The 17,509-nt window shown below is 51.6% G+C and overlaps 1 protein-coding gene across 2 annotated transcripts in view; it reads left to right on the plus strand.

Moving 5' to 3' along the window:
• GRK5 (G protein-coupled receptor kinase 5) overlaps positions 1 to 17,509 on the plus strand; it is a 211,585-nt gene that overhangs the window by 87,231 nt on the left and 106,845 nt on the right. For both annotated transcript variants that reach the window (XM_058697932.1, XM_058697931.1), the window contains exon 2: positions 10,496 to 10,591. In XM_058697932.1, the coding sequence (XP_058553915.1) occupies positions 10,496 to 10,591 (96 nt within the window). The remainder of the gene's footprint in view (positions 1 to 10,495; positions 10,592 to 17,509) is intronic.

Here is a 17,509-nt window from a genome sequence, read left to right on the forward strand (position 1 = left end):
ACTTCGGCTCAGGTCATGATCTCATGGCCTGATCTCACAGCTGGCGAGTTTGAGCCCCGCATCAGGCTCTGTGCTTACGGCTCAAAGCCTGGAGCCTGCTTCAGATTCTGCGTCTCCCTCTCTCTCTGCCCCTATCCCGCTCATGCTCTGTTTCTCTCTCTCTCAAAAATAAATAAACATTAAAAGAATCAGGGTTCTGGGAGGCAGGTGGTGAGCCAGGCCAGGGGGACCTAAGGACTTGGGGTCCTTGACAGCTACAATACATTTCTTTTTTTTTTGAATTTGAATTTGAATTTGAATTTTTAAAATTTACATCCAAATTAGTTAGCATATAGTGCAACAATGATTTCAGGAGTAGATTCCTTAAGCCCCTTCCCGATTTAGCCCATCCCCCCTCCCACAATCCCTCCATTAACCCTCAGTTTGTTCTCCATATTTATGAGTCTCTTCTGTTTTGTCCCCCTCCCTGTTTTTATATTATTTTTGTTTCCCTTCCCTTATGTTCATCTGTTTTGTCTTTTAAAGTCCTCATATGAGTGAAGTCATATGATTTTGTCTTTCTCTGACTAATTTCACTTAGCAGAATACCCTTCAGTTCCAACCACGTAGTTGCAAATGGCAAGATTTCATTCTTTTTGATCGCCGAGTAATACTCCATTGTATATATATACCACACTTCTTTATCCATTCATCCATCGATGGACATTTGGGCTCTTTCCATACTTTGGCTGTTGTCGATAGTGCTGCTATAAACATGGGGGTGCATGTGTCCCTTCGAAACAGCACACCTGTATCCCTTGGATAAATGCCTAGTAGTGCCACTGCTGGGTCATAGGGTAGTTCTATTTTTAGTTTTTTGAGGAACCTCCATGCTGTTTTCCAGAGTGGCTGCACCAGCTTGCATTCCCAGACAGCTACAATACATTTCTGATACTAACTACCCCAGAGTTTTAGCACAGACTGCACAGATGAAGGGCACAGTCCCAGAGACTGACCTCCCTTCAGACCCCAGCAGCAAGTTTGGGGGTCCCGGGCTGCACTCACTTCTGACCGGCAGGCTACAAAGTCAGGGATTCTCTCACCCCCTCAGGCTGATAATTCACTAGAATGACTCACAGACCTCAGATCACTTTACTTACAATGTTGTTAGAGCAAAAGGACACATCCAAACCAGCAAACGTGAGAGGTGCATAGGGCAAGGTCTGCAGGAGACACATCACCTTCCCGGCAGCAGCCGGCAGATCACCTGAGCCTGGTGCCTAGAGCTTTTGCCGGAGGTTTCGTTACTTAGGCGGCAGTGATGGAATCGTTGGCCATGGGGTTGAGCCCAATCTCCAGTTGCTCATCTCTCCCTGGATGGTATCACCAGGCTCAGAACCTACCCGATCATATGGTTGGTCATTCTGGCATGGTCAGCCCCACCTTGAGCCATCTTGTTAGCATAGACTCTGGTATGGTTTTGGGGGCCCCGCATGAATAAAAATGCCATTCTGTCACCTGGAAAATTCCAAGGACTTAGAGGTCACCATCCAGGAACCAGAGACAAAGGCCAAATTCTTCATTGTACACCAGTGGCCAGCTGGGCCTGTGCAAGGGGGTGAGTGAGTATGGTCTACAGAGGGGCAGCTGGTGGAGTGAGGGGCAGACACCCCAGCCCCAGCTTCTCCATGTCTCCATGGCCTTCTGATTCCCAAAACCCAGCTGCTCTTGGCTGCCTTTCCTTGGATTCTTAGAGGCCCCCATGATCCTGGTAACAATCCCCTTTGCAGGTCAACTCAAATGAGTCTCTCTTCCTGCTAACCTTGGCTGGAACTGTATTCACCAATACTGTTTTTCGATTTGAGTCGACAAGTCTTTCCTAGAGGAACATACTCTGTGGGAAAATATTCTCCCTCCTCAGAGCCCTCGAAACACGTCAGGTCCTCTGTGGACCCGGCGAGCCCATCTCCAGAGGTGGTTCACTCCTCTCTGGGATCCGTAGAACAATCAAGGTCCAGAGGCTGTCAGAATGTAGAGACACGTGGTAGGGGAAGTGTGTACTTACTGTTGGTACAGGAGGGGTTTGTGGGGGGTCCTGTCCAGCTTGTTAGGAGCCAGGCCAGGGCCTGGGGGCATAGAATAGGGTTCCCTGAGACTGGCTCCCCCACCTGGACCCTTATGGGCCAGCACCGAGCATGTTGGAAACAGGAGGGCCCTTGTACAGTTTGCCTCTCGCCCTGGCTGGTGGCCTGGTAAGTGGCTTAAGCTGATTCAAGTCAGGCAGGTTGCAGGGACCTCGGTGCTTGTCAGGCAGATCCCAGGATCACTGAATATGGGGGCTGGGAGGAACACTTTTGGTGGTTTGTCCCAACTTTGCTGTGTCTCTTCAAATCCTTTTTTAGAGAGAGAAATTCCCAGAGAGAGTGGTTCCATCTCCCATTTCCCATGTGATGTTCAGGGACTTTCTCTGAATTTAGGGCAGTGATTCTCAAGCTTGACTGAGCATCAGAATCACCTGGAGGGCTCATTAACACACAGGCTGTTGGGTGCACTCCCAGAGTTTCTGAGTCAATAGGTCTAGGGTGGAGCCCGAGAATCTGCATTTCTAACAAATTCTCCAGTGATGCTGATGCTGCCAGTCCAAGAGCCACACTCAACCTCAGATTCAAGGGCATGAAGGAAGGTTTTTCCACCAAATGCATGGAAGCTTCCCCTGATGAACTGCTCGTTGGTCAGCAGGGAAGAAAGAACTTTAGACTGAGAGTCTGGCACCTGGCTCCTGCCTCAGGTTGTGACACGGCAGCTTGAGTGATTTAAGGCAAGGTTTTTGCCTCTCTGAGACTATTTTCTCACCTGCAAAAGGGGTTCCGTAGCAGGACCTGCCTCATGGACTTGATGTGAGAATTAAGTGCGATGATGTCATAGCTGATTGTCCCCTGACCCCAAGAGCACAGGAAGTGTCACGTTGCTTCACTTTCCGGATCAAATATATCATACCATAAGGTTAATGAGAATTCCAGGGCCAGTTGTTTTGCAGAGGTCTGTCCCACTTCCTTCCAAGGATGGGAAGAGATGCTCCAGGGCCCGAAGGAGTCCAGCCAACGAGATCACAGACCATCGGGGTCACTGCCGCCGCTGGTTTTGTCAGTGTCCTTCGGAGGAGGAGCCTCTGCTGGCAGTTTCACTCGGCTGTGCCTGTCTGGCCACAGGCCTGGAGGCTGCTCATTGCTCAGAAGCTGTCATCGCTGGGATCCAGCTGCCACAGAGCCAGAGCCCTCCCCCTTACCCTCCCCCCCCCCCCCCCCCCCCGGAGTAGACATGGGTCCACCTCTCATTCTCAGTGCTGTCTTCTCTCAGTCCTCTCCTCTGCACAAATAAATACCTCCCTCTGGCACAGTACAAGCAACAAGAATAACAGTAAGCCAGTTTCTTCCCCCATAGTGACAGCTCTCTTGTGGCAGTTTATTTGGGGTGATCCTTTTATTGTTCCCTGGGGGTATCCATGGGAGCACAAGAAATGAGTGTGTGGCCCATGCTTAAGACATGGGAGCCACTATTACTTTGCTTTTTGTCCCCAAGTCCCACACTCCACTCCCTGCTAAGACTTGCCCTCCTGCCAGAGGAGCCCCCCAGCCCTCTCTGTTGGCTGCCTGTCTCCTGCCCTGCCACCCCCTTATCACACTTCCCTTAGCTGTGCCCCCCCACCCCCCCGGTACACCTGTGTGAGGCCATTGCTGGCAATGGAGGGGGGCGCTAGGGACTAGAGAAAGCAGCAATGCTTTGCTAAGCAATTTCCTTCCTGCAAGCTGCCCCCTCCCTCCTATGGGGACAGTTGGGGGTGAGGTCCAGAGTCAGAGAAGACTCCCATCTTCCCATTGCCCATCTTTCTCCAGGCTTTGCCTTGAGAAAAGGCAAAACTCTTTCCCGTTCCAGGATCAAGACCTGCCATCCTGATTCTTTGGTGCTTTTCCTCAGAACCGTGGGCTGGCAGACTTCAGCCCATGTCCCCCAGCATCTTGGCCTCTTCTCCCTTCCTGTCTGGCCCCCTGGTCCCTGTTGCTGCCATCCCCTTCCCGGCTGGAGCTGCTCCCCACCACCACCACCCCCCCCCCCCCGCCCCGCCTGCCAGGCCACCCCCATGGTCTCTGCTCTTTGAGGCCTGGAATGAACTGGATGTCTCTGAGGGCAGGGACTGTGTCCAGTTCACTGATTGTTTCCGGCACACGAAAGATAAACTATGAGCAGCAGTGGGTCAGATGGTAAAGCAAATAAAACCCAAAGCTGCTCAAGACAGGAAATGGCTGGGAATTCATTCACTGATCCCATTAATTCCTCTCCCTGAGCCTCTGGCTTCTCATCTGTGAAATGGGGCTAATGCCACCTTAATGAACACCAAACATACAGAACCCAGTTCAGTGCTAACCTCAGACTGCTGGGGGTAGGGTGGGGTGGACATTGTCATTTATTCCGGCAAACATTCATTTACCCAGTCAGTCGTCCTAACTTAATGAAAGCTTGTGATTAACCAGGCATTGTGTTAGGTGCCCCACCCCCCGGAGGGACACTGAATAGGTCTGGGCCGAACCGGGAGTAGGCTGTAGGCCTGGCAAGTTGGGGGGCGGGGAGTCTTCCTCTCAAGGGCAGCCCTGGAAGGGACAGCTGGCTGGGGCTTGAAGAAAGAGCGGGCTTCAGCAGGTGGAGGGGTCAGGAACTTCTCCTGTGGGGTCATGGGGGAGAGGATGATGCATGCAGAGATCACAGGGACAACGCTTGCATCTGCTTGGCAAATACTGTTTGCACATCCACAGTGGGCCAAGGAGAGAGCAACGGAGAGCAGAGAAACCAAGGTCTCTGCCACCATGGTCTTCCTTCAAACAGGGAGACTAAGGATTGGCAAGTAAATCACTAAATAGGAAGATGTCAGGTACTGGTAAGAGCTGGGGCTGGTCCTGGAAATCTGGTAGTAACTTCACACATACAGGTTGGACCCATCAGTGAAAATGTGCTTAATGTGTTGGGAGAACAAGTGAATCTGTTGGGACAGATAAGTGAATCTGTCAGCTGATGAGTGTGTGTAAGAGAGACAGGCTGCCCAACTGACCAGGGCCTCCCAAACACTGTTTAATGGCAGTGGTGAAGGCAGAGAACGGGCCCCACTTCAGCTACTGAGGTCAGAGAAGGCCCTCCTGGATGGCCATATGGTGCATAGGAAGCCTTGAAGCCGAATGCCTGTGTTAAGACTTGAAGCATGGATGAAAGTCATTTATACAGTAGGTAGGCAGGAGATGTTACTGCCAGAAGGAACAGTGAGTGCAAAGGTCCCGAGAGCAATGGCAGGGAGAGAAATAAAGCTTGGAAAGACTGTGACCACATGGTGAAGGGCTTTGAAACTGGTCAAGGAGAACGGATGAGCAGTGGTTGATGGGCAGGCCTGGGAACTGGCCATTCCAGCTGCTGGGGCCTGGCTGGGCCCTGAGTAGTGGAGAGGTGGTGGCCTTAGCTCCCTGTAGGCCTGACATCCTCCCAAGCAGGGAGGTGGGCCTGGGGCAGCTGGGGTCACAGGGCCAGGACACGCAAGGAACTTCTGCAGCAGGGTGTTGGGCCTCACCACCTCAGGGTCCTGAGAGACAGTCACGTCTGACTGAAATAATAGAGTGTTGACACTTCAGTCATCAAATATGTGATCTAATAACCCAGTAGCACACGTAAGAGCTAACTATTTGTCTGGAAGTGGCGACCTCTTTGAGTTATGGAGGGGCAGGGTTTGTGTCCAAGGAACTGGAGGCCAGGTGAGTTCAGGATCCCAGTGGCCATTTAGGGGGACACCCCGTGGAGAGCATCCCTGGATTAGTTTCCTTTCGCCGCTGTAACAAATACCACAAACCCAATGGATTAAAAGAACACAAATTAATGAGTTACATTTCAGGAGGTCAGAAGTCTGACAGGGGTCTTACTGGGTTAAAACTAGGGTGTGGGCAGGGCTCCGTTCTTTCTGGAGGCTCCCAGGGAGAATCTGTTTTCTTGCCTTTTGTGGTTTCTAGAGGCCACCCGCCTTCTCGTGGCCCCTTCCGTCTTCAAAGCCGGCAGTGGCTTTTCTGGTCTTCCTCACACAGCATGGCTCTAAACTGACTCTTCTTCCCCCTCTTCCACATGTAAGGACTCTAACCATTACACTGGGTCCACCGAGACCACCTGAGATAATGTTCCCGCTGTTATCCTTAATTCAATCTGTAATATTCGTTCCCCTGTGTGATATAGGCTAACATGTTCAGGTGACACTTTGGGGAGCATTATTCTGCCCACCACAGTCCCTGCCCTGTTCTGGGGGCTCCTACTCCTTAGGAGGAAAGGAGCCCCACATGGGCCAGAAAGTCTGCCCCCTTGGCCCGGGACAGCTCCCTGGGTGGTACCCCCTCCCTTCCTAACTCCAGCTTCAGCGACATGTTGCCCCGTTACTAATGTCTCCCCCAAACCCTGCCCTTCTGAGTGCTGGTCCAAATGCTTGTTAAATAAAGCAATGTGTCTCCACCTCAGCACTATCGACATTTTGGGGCAGATCGCTCTGTTGTGGGGGGCTGCCTCACGCATTGTACACTGCCCAACCGCGTTCTTGGCCTCTGCCTACCTGATGCCAGTAGCACCCCCGCCCCGGCTGTGACGACCAAAAATATCTCTAGACATTGCCGGTTGTCCCCCAGAGGACAAAGTTGTCCCCCTGCGTTGAGCCACTGAAATAAAGCCTTTGATGTCTGTCTTCCTTGCTAGGTTGGAAGCCCCAAGATGGTGACACCCTGTGTCTCTTGCCCCAGCTCCTTCTAGTAGATGCTCAACATATATTGGCTGAGTGAATGAATGAGTGTGGGTTAATGTTCCTAATGGTTCAATTAATCTGTAAGAACTATGCACACACACACACACACACACACACACACACACACACACACGTATATGCGTGCAAAATAGGCTTCTGGTTTCCATACACTGGCCACCTGAGAATCACCTGGCGGGGGGTAGGGGGATGGGTCTTTCCAGAAGTCACATCCCTGGGTTCTGATCACAGAGAGTTGGGAGACAGCCTGATGCAGTAGAGCCTGGTGATCTGTACTGTCCAGAAGACTTCATCAGTTCTGCAGAAAAGTGGAACTACAATATGACCCAGTGATTCCACTCCTGGACATATACCCAAAAGAGTTAAAAGCAGGGACTCAGATATCCATAGCAGCACCGATCACAAAAGCCAAGTGGTGGGAACAACCCAAGTGTCCATCAGTAGATGAATGGATGGTGGCGCCTGGGTGGCTCAGTCGGTTAAGCGTCTGACTTCAGCTCAGGTTGTGATCTCACAGTTCGTGGGTTTGAGCTCCATGTCAGGCTCTGTGCTGACAGCTCGGAGCCTGGAGTGTGCTTCGGATTCCGTGTCTCCTCTCTCTGCTCCTCCCCCACTCACGCTCTGTCTCTCTCTGTCTCTCAAAAATGTATGAATGTTAAAAAAAATTTTTAAAAATGGATGGAATGGATAAACCAAATGTGGTACCTACACACAATGGAATGTTATTTGGTCTTAAAAGCTGAATGAAATCTGACACACGCCGCAACATGAACGAACCTCGTGTAGGTTACACTAAGTGCAATGAGCCAGTCACAAGTGGACATACTGTGTGATTTCACTGGAGGAGTGAAATTCACAGAGACAGAAAGTAGAATGGTGTCTGCCAGGGGCTAGGGGGGAGGAGGGAGCTAGTGTTTAATAGGTCCCGAGTTCCAGTCTGGGGTGATGAAAGAGTTCTGGAGGTGGATGGTGGTGATGGCTGCATAACAATGTGAATGTATCCGTGCCATTGGACCGTATACCTAATCATGGGTAAGATGGCACATTTCATGTTGTGTATATTTTATCGTACACACACAAATGTGCTTTCTTCCAGCCAGATCTGGGAGCGAATAGTGCAGGAATAGGAAAGGACAAGGACTTAGTTCTTGTTCTGATGGCCCCTTTTGACCTCCCAGCCTGGTGGGGGCTGAGACGGGAGCGTCTGACTTTGCTGATGTCTCCAGAGGGCGGCCCTTTTCTAGGGGATGCACATTTTAATCCCTACAGAGGCCAAGCAGGCCACACGGCCTGTCCACGGGAGCAGCTGTTCCCTAGCTCTAACCCATTCTTGCCATGTGGGATGCTTCGTTATGGAGAGAAATCTGAAATCCGGATTTGCATGTGAAGTCTCCTCGTGGTTTGAAATCTTGACAACTGGTTCAGTGAACGGCAAACAAACAAGCCACGTGTGGGTCAAGCAGAACAAGTCTGCAGGTGTCTGGGGTGACGTCTTTTCTCAGAGCTTGCAAGCTTGGGCCCCAGCTAGAGAGATCCCTTTCCTGCTCCTCTTACTCGATGATGCATCACTTCTGGGGTCTGACCCCAGCAGGGTTTTTTTTATCCCTGAGAATTTCCCTGGCTTTCAATGTACCCCAAAGGGAGGTTTACAGACAGAAGGGTGAGGGTGAGTGCCTGGGGTCCAGAGTCTACTCAAGTTGGGGCCTTGGCTCTGCTATTAATAAGCCAGTAAAGAAAGCCACTTGCTTCTTTCTTCCCCATGCCTCAGTTTCCTTATTTGTCAGGGGGGAACAGTAATAGTCCTGCCTTGTAGATTTAGAGTAAGGACTGCAGAGAGTCCAGGGAAGGGCCCCGGGGAAGGACTCTGCAGTGTGCGCACATGTGTGTTGACCCTGGTTAGAGGAAAGAGCAAGTGTGGAGTCAGATGGGTCATCAGCCGGCGAGTTGCTCAACCTTGGATATTTGTTTCTTCATCTGTGACGTGGCTCACAGTGATCTCTTCCTCAACAAGACATTCTGAGGATTACACAAGATAATGTTCAAATGGTGCCTGGCCACAGCAAATGCCCAATGCACACTTGTTCTGTCCTGTAGAGTCTGAGGCCTTTGCCCTCTGCAGAGGCTTGAGAGGAAAAGAAGACAGGACAAGCAGAGAGCAGAGAAAGGACACCCCCACCATCAGCTCCCTCTCCTACTTCCCAGCCCCCAGGGTGGCGGTCCTGGTCCCAGCCTCAGAAGCCAACCCACTTGCTAATGGGGAACCCGGCCTTAGCTTTCCAGGGCAACAGGGTTGACGGTTGGGGATCCCCACTCTTGAGACCAGCTCCCTGCCAGCCCTGGGGCACACATCGGGCCCGGGTGGGCACAAGCTAAGCCCTCCTGTATCCCTTGGTTTGCTGGTTGGAGAGGGGGGCCCAGGCACGCTCTGGAAGGGTTAAAGGCTGGAGGTGCTGCACACCCAACCCAGAGCAAGGAGCAGGCCCAGGGTGCCGAGGCCCTACCCCAGATCCTGTGTCTCTAACTGGGCTCTAAAGTCCACAGGTGTTGGGGTGTTGACTACATGGAGGAGGGTGAGAGGCCCTCAATATCCTAAAATACTGAAGGACCTAAAGAGCTATATGATCTTTAGTGATATGGTATCTAAGGCCACTCTGGAGGTGGATGGTGGGTAATGGCATCTCAGTCCCTGGAAGGTCCTGGCCACTAGACACAGAGGGGCCTCCAGGTCTGGGGCTCAAATGCCGGTGGGCTCAGGAACACAGGCCAGAGTTGGTGCCTCCCCTTGCTGTTTGTAGACCTGAGCGTTCGGACATCTGTCCACTGTCCCTTGGATAAGACTAGCGTGGTTGGTGGGAATGCCCCGAGTGTGTACCTTACTCAGCTCCACGTGTTAATTTCATGTTCATTACGTGTGCATGTTCATTGTGTGTGCAGATTCATTGCACGTGTGCTCATCATGCGTGCACATCCATCACACGTGCGTATCCCTAGCATGCGCGTGTTCATCGCACATGCGCACAGAGGAGGATGCAAAGCAGGATGGGGCCCTTCAGGAGTCCTTCCAGCCTTGGGTATACATCCTCTGAGACCCTGGGGTTTGTGGGGGAGGGAGAAGAAGGGGGTACACAAGACAAGTGGAAATTGAAGTCCTTGTTGCCAACCTCTGGCCTCCAGTTGGGGAACGGGACCCTCCCCAGGAAACAAGAGGACAAAAGGAGGCAGTGAGGCAGCTGCAGTCCACTCACTTGTGGATCCATTCCGCAAGGACTTCCCAAGCCCGAAGGCAATATTAAGTCCAGCCGGCCTGGCCCCTGCTGTGGGAAGGTTGGGGTCTAGTCTGACGCCACAGACTGGGCACCCAGGGGGCCTGAAGAGCAGGGGGAGATGTGGAGAAAGAACAGGGCAACTGGCGTGGGTTCAGGCACGGATGACTGGAGGGGCTCGTCTGTTCCTGCTGCTTGAGGAGCCCGGCCCAACTGTGTGGGGAGAACACACAGGCTTGATGCTGGTCAGGAGGGAGTGTGTGTGCCTGGGGGGTTTGGGGTGTGCCACTGATTTGACGTTGAGCCCCCTGGCTGTCTCCCAGCCCCTGGAGCTGGTGGACAGGCTCGCCGGGATGGGAAACAGGCTCTGGAGCCTTCCACAAGACCAACATGAGCCCGACATCTTTTCCCCCCATTTCTGCAGGGGGTGGAGGAAAGCGCAAGGGGAAAAGCAAGAAGTGGAAGGAAATCCTGAAGTTTCCTCACATCAGCCAGTGTGAAGACCTCCGAAGGACCATAGGTAAGCTGCCCTGCCTGGAGGGGGCATGGGAAGGGGCTGGGAGGGGAGCAAGGAGCCCACTTACAACCAAACTATTTGGACAGTGAGTCAAATACGAAACAATTAGTGCAGCAAAGTGATTCCAGATAGGAGCTCCAGGCTGACATCCTTGCTAATTGACGTAAAGATGGAACTAACGCTCGTTGACTCTTTGGTGTGTGCTGGGCAGGATTATCTCCCAATTACCCTTGGAGGCAAGTACTGTTTTGTTTTGTTTTTTAAGTTTATGTATTTATTTTGAGAGGGGGGATAGTGGGGAGAGAGAGAGAGAGAAAGGGAGAGAGAATTCCAAGCAGGCTCCGTGCTGTCAGCTTGGAGCCCAACGCTGGGCTCAATCCCCTGAACCGTGAGATCGTGACCTGAGCAAAATCAAGAGTCAGACACCCAACCAACTAAGGTACCCAGGCGCCCTGCAAGTACTGTTTTTTTTTTTTTTTTTTTTTACTCCGTCTCTTGGGTGGGAAAACTGAGGTTCTGCAACCAGCCCAAAGTTGCACAGCTTGTAGGAGGGTGGTGGAGGTGGGCCAGGCCTGGCACTGAGCACCCACATATAGCTTTCCACCCTTCTTTCCTGGAGACTGTGGGCTCTGCCCTCAGCAAGCAAAGCTTTGGGAATTGAGGGTGAGGCGAATGTCTAGGCTCCCTGTCCTCTTGCTGAGGATGTTGATGTGCTCACTGAGGGGCCACCCTGTTCAGTGGTAACAGCCCAGAACTCTTTATCCGGCACCCACACAGCAAAGCACCTTGAACAGCAGAGGGACCTTGTTTCTTAAGGGGCTGGCACAGCCAAACTCACCAAATGAGGACACAGGGCTCCCACGGAGGGGGTGGGCATGGTGGGGCTCCTCCTTACTGGTGGGGGCCCTGACCCTTCTCCCCTGTGTGCCCCATGTACACCAGCCCCTGCTGCGTGAAGGCTTCTTATCTGCTCCTGTCTGTCGGAGCGCTTGTGGACGTGCTAACCACTGTTTATTAGACCGAGATCCATTGAATGCTGGATAGAGGATGGCCCTGTCACCCAGAACTCTGTGGGCCTTGCTGCTCTTGGGACTTCTGTCCAGGGCTGTGGGTGAACTTCCCAGTGCCTGCTATGAAATGTGAAGCCACTCAAAACCACTTAGCTTTTCCGAATGGCTTTTCCATGTGGCCTGGCCTCCACCAGTTCCCCAGGCTAGGCGGGACTTACATGGCCCCCCCAGGGCTGCTCAGTCCTGGCCGCTTAGCCCACCCTCCAGATTCTTCTGCCTTGCTGTCGCAGCAGATGACAACTGCTTGTTCTGTGTGCCCTGCATGCCCACCATGGAGGGAGGAGCTCGCTTAATTAGTGTTTATGAAATGAAAGGAAGCCACCTGTACCTGATGAAGACAGATGTGAGCAGGTGAAGAAGATGGGGTGCTAATGCATGGGAAATGTCCTCAAGATCTACCTCAGATCAGACCCCCACGGTGTTCTTAGGGTGAGTGGAGCTGGCCTAAGGGATCAGGGTCTCTGGGTCCAGACAGACTTGGGTTCAAATCTCACCCTCTCTACTGGCCCCCTGACGAGTCACTTAATCTTACTGAGCCTCTGTTTCCTCGGGTGAAAGAAATGATCATGAACCCAGTCAAGTGAGACCATGTGTAAAGGGCTTCACTGGAGCTGTCCTCAGGAGCCCAGGACACCTCCCTTAGCACTTCAGCTTTCTTTCTGGGAGGCCCAGCAGCCATCACTCTGCTAGGTCCTTCCTGTGCTGGGGGTGCCACATTCACCCTTGATGTTCACCCTTTGGGGCACATGGGGCAGGGTGGGAGAGAAGATGGGCACATCTCCTGAGGCTGGGAGAGTTTTGCCAGTTAAACTCCAAGTGGCTTTCAGAGAGAAGACAGGAAGAGCTTATCTGGAGTTGGCCCATTATTTCCTGGGGCCATTTTGTTCTTCACTGCTAATTTATGCTTGGAGAGAATAGGGCTAGGGGTGGAGACCTCAGTTGCCATGGTTGTCATACCCCCTTGGGGAGACAAGCCCTCTCCTGTCCAGGGTGAGCAAGTTCACCGGAGACCAGAATGTCTTTCCTGGGTGCTGAGCCCAGTTTTCCTCAGTGGGCCCAAGGAGGGGCTCCCACTCATGCTTACAGCCAAAGGACTGATGCAAGAGACCTTTCTGGGGTGTTGATTTAGAGGAGAGAGCTTGAATAGGAGGTAAGAACCCCTGCCCTCAAAGTGGAGAGCTGTGCAGAGAGGCGGGGTCATTGTGTGAGAGCCAGGCTCATTTGGGAGGGCCTTACCTGCAAAGCTTGTTCTTGGGAAGCCATTTGCTTCTCTGCTTTTGGGAGGACCGCCCACAGGTGGTGGTACCAGGAATGCCCTGTGGGGCACAGTCAGGCCCCAAGACCACTTCCTCAGAGAATTTATTTATTTATTTATTTATTTATTTATTTAAAAATAATTTATTGTCAAGTTAGCTAACATACAGTGTATACAGGGTTGTCTTGGCTTCAGGAGTAGATTCCCGTGATTCATCACTTACATACACCACCCAGGGCTCATCCTAACAAGTACCCTCCTCAATGCCCATCTCCCATTTTCCCCGCCCCCCCAACCCCCTGCCCCCATCAACCCTCAGTTTGTTCTCTGTATTTAAGAGTCTCTCATGGTTTGCCTCCCTCTCTGTTTGCCATTTATTTTTCCTTCCCTTCCCCTATGGTCTTCTGTTAAGTTTCTCAAATTCCACCTATGAGTGAAAACATATGATATCTGTCTTTTTCTGACTTACTTCACTCAGCATAATACCCTCCAGTTCCATCTATGTTGTTGCAAATGGCAAGAGTTCATTCTTTTTCATCACTGAGTAGTATTCCATTGTATATATATATACCGTATCTTCTTTATCCATTCATCAGTTGATGGACATTTGGGCTCTTTCCATACTTTGGCTATCGTTGAAAGTGCTGGTATAAACACTTGGAAGCATGTGCCCCTTCGAATCAGCACTCCTGTATCCCTTGGATAAATTCCTAGTAGTGCTATTGCTGGGTCATATGGTAGTTTTATTTTTAATTTTTTGAGGACCCTCCACACTGTTTTCCAGAGCGGCTGCACCAGTTTGCATTCCCACCAACAGTGCAAGAGGGTTCCCGTTTCTCTACATCCTCGCCAGCATCTATAGTCTCCTGATTTCTTCATTTTGGCCACTCTAAAGTGTGAGGTGGTATCTCATTGTGGTTTTGATTTGTATTTCCCTGATGAGGAGTGATGTTGAACGTCTTTTGTTCAACATTTCCCTGATGAGGAGTGATGTTGAACGTGTCGGTTGGCCATCTGGATGTCTTCTTCGGAAAAGTGTCTGTTCATGTCTTCCTCAGAGAATTTAAATTACCCCACTGGCCAGGGTCTTTCAGAGCGCACTGTTCTCTTCTGTGGGGGTACCCTGCCTCAGCTGTGGTTTGCTGTCTGCTCACCCCAAGTGGGAAAGGCTCTTTGGGAAGGATCTTTTAAATTCTCTACTGTGTACCTGGTGCCTGGAGGCTCACAGCAGACAGCTGGGTGGCTGAATGAGCAAAGGAAAGGATGAAGGGGCATAACAATCAACTTATACAGTGTTTCCAATAAATGGAAGAGCATTGAAAGCCGTGTAAAGGGCATTCCTGCCATGCAGGTTAAAGAAACCTGAGTATTCTCTATATTTGAGTCATGTGTTGCTTAAAAATATAAAACATATAAGTATGAAATACAGGACTTCTGGTTCCAGACACGATAGAAGAGATGTATTGTCCCTGGCCCTCCCACCAAGGACAGGCCAAAGCTCTGGACATTATGTACGAAACAAATATAGGAAAATTCTGAAAAGTGGAGACAAGAAGGCAGACTGGCTGGGGGCCCGGGAATGTGAAGAATGACCTGACAGTGAGCTCCTGGGTTCTCCTTTCTGCCTTCCTTATTCCCAGGCACCGGGTGCGGGAGACACTCACAGCCCAGAAATGCCAATGGGTGTAGACAAAAAAAATCAACCCCCTCCCCCTCCAAAGAAACCCCAGCGTGTTCTTTTCTAGTCAGAGGCCTGGGAAAGGGGCTCTGAGCTGAACGGGCAGCGGTTGGTGTAGCTGGCTGCTAGAGCTGTCTCTCTTCTGCTGGTCCTCATCAGCAACGTGGGTGCCTCAGTTTCCTTTTCCGCTCACTAAATCTGGTTCCAAAGACCCGGTGCACGCCTCCTCTCCACTCCTCTCGGATGCTGTTCTGATCCTTTGAGGTGAGCCAGTCCTGCCCTTCCCAGCCCCCTCCCCCATACCCCACACTGCATCCCTGCCCCCCATGAGCTTCCTAGCACCACCCCAGAAACACCACAAATGTCCCTCACCTTCCAGTTGGCCAGACCTCAGTCTCACCTCTGGTCTGGGGGATCTGGGAGCATGGGATTCAGCTCTCAGATTTTCTGAGGACCCCACCCGCGGGCCCCCTCCCCATCTGTCCCTGTATGTCCATAAACAGGCCTCCTGGCAGGGTCCACCCCCTGGGGAGGGTGAGAGAAACGTGCGTGCTGGCGTGTGCAAATGGATTCTTCTGTTCTCCTGGAGGGCATTGAAAAGACTCAGTGTGTGAGAGGGCAGTGTGAAGAGAGGCCCGGGGAAAACAGGAAGGCCGCCATAAAGCTGCCGCTCGGGGCAGTGGGTCCCTGTGCTCGGGCCTTCCCGAGCGTTCACCGTCCATCAGCCTGGTGTTCGCCCAGCCTCTGCTGGGGTCCTGCTGGAAGGCTTTTCTAAAGTACAAATCTCGTTTCTGTTCTGGACCAATATTCAAACCAAACAGTGGCAAAGGCCGCATTTATTTTTCTTGTGGATATGTGTGCTCACTTTCTGAAGCTCTTTGGGAGGATGCCCTGGGGTGGGCTTTGGGCCAAGTGACAGGGCTCCTCTGGGTCAAGAGGGCAGCATGAGGTGGTGTGGTGGGTGGGTGGGAGAGGCTTGGGAAGAGCCCTCGAGGCCCTAGGGGCGCTGCCCCCTCCAGATTGCCCAGGACAGAGGTCGGAGTAGGCCATGCCCTCACTTGCCCTTGGCACCACCGTGTACGGGCACAGTCTTCTCCCACAGCCAGGGTGACTTTGCAACCCGGAGGCTGCAGCCCATGAAACCTGTGGAAAGCACGTCCGCAGTTCTCCGTCCCTCCTGGAGTAGAAATCGAACTCCTTGTGAGCACTTTAGCCGTCGGGTAAAGCCTAGGGACCCCTTCTCAGAATAATGCTTTTCCTTATATAAAACAAAATACGTAGGGTTACAAAGGAAACCGGTTCTTTTCAGATTCAGTTATGAGATACTTTAAAAATTGATGATGTTGAAATATGTGTGCTCCTTTGTTAACACTTTAGATAGTAGTGTCCAACTGGCTGGTCTAACAGCTGTAACTCTGGGTTTGTGATGAGCGGAAGTGATGTTTCCAGATGTCTGCCACAGTGGTGTTATGAATGCATCTGCAGTATCTTGTTGACGAATGCTTGGCACCACTAACGTCACTGTCGGTTGTTGGCATTCGTGACGGAAGGAAGTGCTCGTTTTCAGGTAAAGGCTGGTGAAAAGAGAGATGACATTTTTCTCCCTCCAAGTCCACAAACCCTCTCAATCTTACCCACAGACCTCTTGGCAATGCCCTTCCCAGCCTGCCCTGCATGGGCAGACCCTCACCCTCGTCTCGGGTCACCCCCTCCTGCCCCATTCACGAGCCGCACGGGTTACCTTTCTGTTCTCCAATTACGCCAGGTATGTTTCCAGCCTGGAGCCTTTGCACCTGCCGTTCCCTCCACCTGGAATGTTCTTCCTACGTTTTGCCAGGTAGTTGTTAGGTCTCAGCTCAGATAGAAGCCTTCCCAACCAGCTTCTCCCTCTACTTGCTGCCTCTCACATGGTGCAAAAAAATTTTTTATGTTTACGTTTGTTTGTTTGTTTGTTTGTTTATTGAGAGAGAGAGAGAGAGAGAGAGAGAGAGAGAGAGAGAGAGAGAGTAGGGGAGGGGCAGAGAGAGTGAGGACAAAGAATCCAAAGTGGGCTCTGTGCTGACAGCAGACAGCCCAATGAGGGGCTAGAACTCACAAACCATGAGATCATGACCTGAGCCAAAGTCGGATGCCTAACCCACTGAGCCACCCAGGCACCCCTCACAATTTCTTAATGTTCTTTGCCCATAACTGTATCTGAAATCATCTTTTGTTCAGTTGTTGATTTGTGTATTCTCCGTCTCCCCAACTGGACTGGATGTTCCACAACAGTGGTGACTGTGTCTTGTCTGGTTCACCACTAGAACAGTGCCTGGCACATAGTAGGGCCTCACCAAATATTGGGTGAATCAAGGAGTGAGTGAGGTGTGCAGTGTTGGAAGTTGGGGCTCTTTTAAAAATCATGTGACCTGTGCTTGCTGTACCCAAATTTCATCTTAGCCAGTGTCCTCCACTTAAAAGTACCAGAAGCTTGGACTTGGGAAGCATCTAGTCTATGGCACCCTTTCCCCAACCCTTGCTGTGTGCATGAAGAAGCTTCATACACTTACAAGACGGGGCCGTGGTCTCACATCTGCTAGATGGGGGAGTCCAGCCAGGCCCCTATTCCTTGAGGCTGCAGTTTGACCAATTCTCCCAGGGATGTGAGGTTTTCATAGAGTGCCTGACTCAAGGAACTGAAAGTATCTTCTCCAACCACACATTTCGGACCTAAGTATACAGGCTCCAAGAGTAGAAGTGACCTGCCCAGGAGGGTCTGGGCCCCAGGCCCTGAGCTACAGCTTTCCACTCCCCAACATCAGATTGACTCATAAACATCTTGGGCATCAGGCCACAGCCGGTATTCAAAGCAGAGTTGGTCTTTTTCTGTCTTTATTTTATTTCATAAGAATGGATTGTGTGTTCATTTGCTTATTCAA

The sequence above is a fragment of the Neofelis nebulosa genome, chromosome 13 (assembly GCF_028018385.1).
Source record: "Neofelis nebulosa isolate mNeoNeb1 chromosome 13, mNeoNeb1.pri, whole genome shotgun sequence".
Classification (NCBI taxonomy): domain Eukaryota; kingdom Metazoa; phylum Chordata; class Mammalia; order Carnivora; family Felidae; genus Neofelis; species Neofelis nebulosa.